General features: G+C 30.5%; 1 protein-coding gene across 2 annotated transcripts in view; it reads right to left on the bottom strand.

Annotated features, from left to right (window-relative positions):
* Window positions 1-439: 439 nt before the first annotated feature.
* FBXO8 (F-box protein 8) overlaps window positions 440-6,000 on the bottom strand; it is a 47,673-nt gene continuing 42,112 nt past the window's right edge. The window contains exons 4-6 of one of the 2 annotated variants that reach the window (XM_035022692.1): window positions 3,730-3,848; window positions 2,465-2,709; window positions 440-1,072 (exon numbers count right to left, since the gene is read on the bottom strand). In XM_035022692.1, coding sequence (XP_034878583.1) covers window positions 885-1,072; window positions 2,465-2,709; window positions 3,730-3,848 — 552 coding nt within the window. In that variant the 3' untranslated portion in view covers window positions 440-884. The remainder of the gene's footprint in view (window positions 1,073-2,464; window positions 2,710-3,729; window positions 3,849-6,000) is intronic. The other variant, XM_035022693.1, reaches the window with a different exon arrangement.

The raw sequence follows: 6,000 nt of genomic DNA, 5'->3' as shown, positions 1-6,000 counted from the left end.
AGGTCCTTGGTAAATATTTTTGAATGAAAGAAGAAAGAAAATTTGTTCATTCACAATACTCCTTTCTCAACTGATTCTAAACAGAAATTTTCAAGTTAAGAGAATGGTAAATTTTGACTAATTACAAGAGATACAAGTTTTAATAACATTCTGTTCCTAGGTATGGGAATCCTAGATTTTAACATATTTTGCTATCTCAAATACTTTAAAGGACTTATTGAGAAATGACTAACCCAGAACTTTTAAAAATGGAAAGTCAAGTGATGAATTTATATTATAAAAATAAGTGCCTGTTTTGCTTATTACTAGTAATAAATTAATATTCTTTTCAAAGTTCAAAGGAAAGAGAAACTGGTATTGGTTTTTATCCAAGTCAGATCCAACTTCTATGAAGACAGTCATAAGCTCAGATCAGAATCAAATAAATTTCAGAACTCAGTTTGAGAGAAAAAGGAAAGGCTTTAGTTAAAATCTTTACAATAAAATAATTATGATTATAAATCTCTTTAGTTAAATATGTACACATTAAATGGTATTTTAAAAAAGAATGAAAATGAGTAGTTTTTCAAGCAAATCTAATGCACACATATACCACCTTTAGAGTATAATGTCAGTTTAACATTCTTAAACAGCTGTGTCAGACAATGGCTCTGCTTTGTGCAAAACATGATAAGCAAAATTAAGAAAAGTTCTGCAAAATTATTTAGTTCCCCAAGGAAATCACTAAAAAAGAAAATAGTAAAAGAAAAAAATGGTATACACTCGAGCTTGATTGTATACAGAGGCTAGAATGACCAGCACTAATGTAACCCCCATATCTGCTAAGTAAGTCCTTGGGTAACTTTAGTTTGAAGTTAATAGTTGAAGTCCTAGCAATTGTGCTTTTATGCAGCCACATGGCCAATAAGGTAGATGTTGTCATAAAGGTGCCCTACAAAATCTTCACTAATGTTTTGAGCAGCACGACGGGTATTTCGAATAAATTCTCTTTTTGACATTTTATTCTTCACATGAGGGCTAGTGAGGTCAATGGAAAGTAGAATCAAAGAGTAGCACAGGACATAGACAGCATCTGGAATTAAAAAGAAACACCTCAAATTAGTAGGTGGTTTGAAAAATGCGGTCCCAAAGGCATTATCTAATGCAAAAATTTTCATAATTTAAAGAAATTGAGATTCGATCATAACTAAACAGAGAATGGCCAACTCATCCCAGTTTGCCTGGGCCTCTTCCAGTTTTAGCACTGAAAATCCCGTGTCGTGCGAAACTCTTCAGTCCTGGACAAATAGGGATGGTTGATCATCCTAACTGACCACCAGTTCGTGAGTATTTCCTTCAACTCATAAAGCATTTTAGAGTAATTTAGGAATTTATAGTGAAAGCTCATTCTAAATATAAAAATTTCAGAATTGGCTTTATTTTCATCTTTGCTTTCAAATGTGATACTCCCACTCAACTATCCATAAAATACACCTGTACCATTAGTATATTTATCTTCCCATTCAAAAAAAAAAAAAAACCCAAAAACCCACATATATATTTACATAGAATGTTTTTTATAAAAATCTAATTGGAAAATATTTAATGACAAAGACATATATTAACAGTCCTTGAAAATAAAATGTAAACAACTTATAAGATTATTACATTAATATTCTCGTTTGACATATGTATTTTTAAGGTCCATGGAATTTACGTATTAATTTCAGAAGTAAATTTTTAGGGAAAAGATTGCTAAACCTGAGCAGCATGCAACAACAACAACAAAATGTCTTTATTTTTGCCCAAAGCAATATCTGATGTTTACTATCAAAATAGTAACAAACCTCAAGATACTTATTATTATATGCTACAACTACTTGCTACTACTATGGGGTTTTTATTTCAGAATCCTGCAGGCTTAATAAAGCAAAGTCAAATATTATGTTTTATAAAAGCATTTTCAACAAATTTCATATGATGGGTAAATGTTTTGTAACCACCACTAAATCAATACAATACAATTTTTGAGATGAAGAGGTAAGTAAAGCTCTGTCAAATGAAAAAATACGTAGAATACTCACGTTATATTGCATGTACATAGCTATATACTCATACACACAAATTATAAAAATTAGTTGTATTAAAAATAAATTTTTTAGTAGAAAAATTCTAGGTGTTACCTATGTAATATGTGGACTATGAAAAGCTTTAAAAATAATTTCTCAAGTTTTTAGTTAAATTAGTAATATCCAATTCTCAATCAAGAATACTTTTAATAAATTTATAGCTAAGTCTAACTTTCTTCCTAAAACAGTGTTTACTACATATAAATGACAGCTATGATAAACTATTCTAAGCTCACATAAATGTTGTATTCTATAGAATTAGTCATTGCTGTAAGTAGTAAGAGAAGTATTTGTAATTACTGAAAGCACGTTTCCCCGTGGTGAGAAAAAAATGTCTCATATACTACTATTTTTACCTGGAGGTGGGAACGGGGCTGGAAGGAATTCACTATATATATTCTTACCAGGACTAAGGCCAAGTTCTCGCATTAAATCGGGGTTACAAGCACAGAATCTATGTGAGAACTTTGTTATGAGAGTTTCAAGATACTCCCCACGCTCTTCAGGGGCATGGATATGACGAAAAAATTCTCTCAGTGCATTGGGCAAAAACTGATTTCTAAAATTATGCAACGTTACAAGGTCATCCAAGACATCCCTCCTAGTGGAAAAAGAAAAAGACACAGCTTTAGTTAACATTTCTCTACTAAAAAAATGATAAGGACTCAAATTATGTTTTGGATGAAAATACTTTATTGATTCTCAGATCAGCTAATCCTACAAAGTATACATAATCCTTAAAATTAAAAAATCCAACTCTGATTATTTAAGACATTAAATAATTTTTAATTTTTTTGTGCATAGGTTATAACAAAGCAAGGTGAAACTAGTAATTCTAATTATAAAATGAAGAAAAAATAAATTTTGCAATATTAAAAGTGTCAGCTTCTTTTCAAGTGTTTTTTTGGCTAAATTCAAATAGCAACAGAATTCTTTATGTTTTTAACTCTGAAAATAAGAGTTTTCACTTTCCACAGCAATCCACACCACCAGAGGTAACAACTATTTATGTAGACTTTAAAAAGTGTCAACATATAGTATATGTTTTTCCTAGTATTTGCTTTTCTTATTTCATATGGTATACTGTAAACAGCTTTCTATGTCTTTACTCACAGATCTAAATCATTCTTTTTAATGACTCAACAGTATTCCATCTTATGGAGGTAACAATTCTACTTATGTACATTTGGATTATTTACAATTATATAAATATTTGTGTAAGTATATGTGTATGTGTATACATATTTTTTATCAATGGCACTCTAATCAATAGTCATCCTTTGTAATACTATGCTTCAATTCTTGCTGAACTCAACCATGATTATATGATCATATCTTTAATTTCTATCAATTGTTTATGGTAGGGATAGGCAATTATAGCTAGTGTGCCAAATATGGCCCACTCCCTATTTTTGTAAATAAACTTTTATTAGAACACAGCCATACTCATTTGTTTACATACTGTTTGTCTGCTTTCAGGCTACAATGGTAGTTATAAATAGCTGTGAGAAAAATTTCTCAACTAGGTGACTGCTATGTGGTATAGTTTTAAAAGTAAAGCTTAACTCATTAAAAGCATTACTTAACTCATTTCTGATGAAAACTTAAATTTTTTTTTTACCTTTCATCAAGATAGATTCTCAGTTTTTTCCAATTTAGTGTTCTTGTACAGAAGATAAACTTTGCTATTTCCTTTGGTGAATCATCTAGGATACCCTTGGACATAAAGTAGTTCACTCCCTAAGGCAGAAAGACAAGTCTACATAAATAAAGTCAGTCTTTATTTATAAATTTTAACAATTAGGCAATAGCGGAACAATAGCCATAAATTCTGTCCAGCATTAATAGACTTTTTATAGCTTTAACATGCAAAATACAAGCTAGAACTTGAGCTGAAACTATTACTTGTGGTTGATAGTTTACATGCAATGAAAAGTAGGAAATTCAAAGTTAAGACTCTTAAGGAAATCCTAATTCAATTTTCTGGCTCATGTCAGTTAAAACTAACTATATAGAAATACGGCTTATATGGTGCTGGTGGTTGGCAGGGGGAGGGGAAACTACTATGTAGACTTTAAAATAAGCCTTGTACCAAACACTTCCATTGCCTAATAGAAAACTTGATCTCTTAGACATATTCTAATACACTATTCAAGGAAAAAGCTTTTTGAGGAAAAAGAGATTCTCCAAATCAAAGATCAACAAGTTTATTCTGTAAAGAAAAATAATTAAATTATTTAACTTAAGGTAAAGTAGGCACAGTTCCAGGTGGGTTTATGGTCTGTACACACTTTGGCTTTAAGCATCACTACATTCAATAAGAATTTAGCTTCAATATATAGTGAGGCAAAATATAATAAGACAAAACAATTTCAGTGTTTTTTCATAGGATTTATCTTTGAATTTCCTTCTCCCTGCATGCAAAGTTTTCCAGAGAAGCATTATCCACAGTTTGTACCTATTTTAGATTTAAATCAACAACAACAAAACATCAACAAAAAAATTGAACACTGAAACCAACGTTTTCTCATGTATATGGAGGTCACATTCAAATAAATACCTTATGTGGATTTGAATGTGCAGTTATTGAAATAAAAGGCAGGTGTGTTTATTTCAACTTGTAGTTATCCAGATACATGCGTTCCCATGAATACTTATGTCTGGATAATAGCACACTGTGTGCAGTTAATTAGTAGAGAAAATGATGTATTATATACACGCAACATACTGTTTTCACACATAAATTCCTTCAGCATTTCTTCCCTTTTACAAACACATATAGTACTCAGAAATATTGCACTCATTAAGAATTCAAAAAGTTGGAAGAATTTTTATGAAAGACTCTTCAAGATAAAAAAGTCTCATAAAATTTTTGTATTAAAAAATTTAAAAAAGCAATTTGGTACCATGAGGTAATGCCTTTGAAAGGTTATAATTATCTGTAAATTATAATTCAAAGATAAGATTTTTTTAACATAAAACTAATTTTATGAGCCATGAGGATAATGTCCTAATGACAATGTTATCAGTTTCTCATGTGAATCTTAATAGTACAAAAGCAGTGCTAAAGCACTGGATTAAAAAATGTGTCTGAGAAGAGCAGAACGTGATAATATGAAATGTTCTTGTCAACTCAATTGTAAGCTGTATTTCAGACTGCATCCTGGATAAAAGGTTAGGAAATGTAACATGTTCAAGACAGAAAGCCAAAGAATTTGTTTGGAATGAGGCTCTCAGCAACTGAGGGGGCAGGAACTAAAGAAACAGTAATCCTTGTTCCATCCTTTCCTCCATTAGTTTGAATAATCGAGAGTTGACTGTATGTTTTAATTCATCTACTTAGTAAAAATTGTCAGGTTTGATTTTTTCCAAAATTCCTCCATTTAAAAGAATAACAATATTTCAGAAGCATTTGCAGCACTTAATTTTAAATCTAAGCTATTCAAACCCCAAGGAATGTCAACTAAATATTATTTAATAGGTTCTTTATCTATACCTACTTGTAAATCAATATTTAAGAGATGTAAAACTAAACCTAATCAATTTTTAAAATTATACAAAATAGTAAAAAAAACACTAAATGATCCATTAAATAGTACATAATTCTCTAATTATATGACATATGCATTTTAATATCATTTGATGCTCCTTAGTTACAAATTAGCATTGGTACTTGCCTCATGTAAGCATTCCTAAAATAGGTTGTTGATAATTTCCTTTTTTAAGGAATACATGTTTTAAGAATTTAATCTCTCGCCTACTTTGAAGACTCCATAATCAATCATATACAGAAGAGTAAGCAAGAACACAAACAGCTTTAAACCCAGTCCTGAAAACGAGGGACACAGCTTGAAATTAGCCAACTCTGTTGGTTTTATGAGGAAAGGAGGCA

This window comes from Mirounga leonina, unplaced genomic scaffold, assembly GCF_011800145.1.
Source record: "Mirounga leonina isolate KUSES-001 unplaced genomic scaffold, KU_Mleo_1.0 Mir_176, whole genome shotgun sequence".
Lineage (NCBI taxonomy): Eukaryota > Metazoa > Chordata > Mammalia > Carnivora > Phocidae > Mirounga > Mirounga leonina.
Note: the sequence above shows the minus strand (reverse complement) of the source record. Positions and strands in the feature narration are given on the sequence as shown.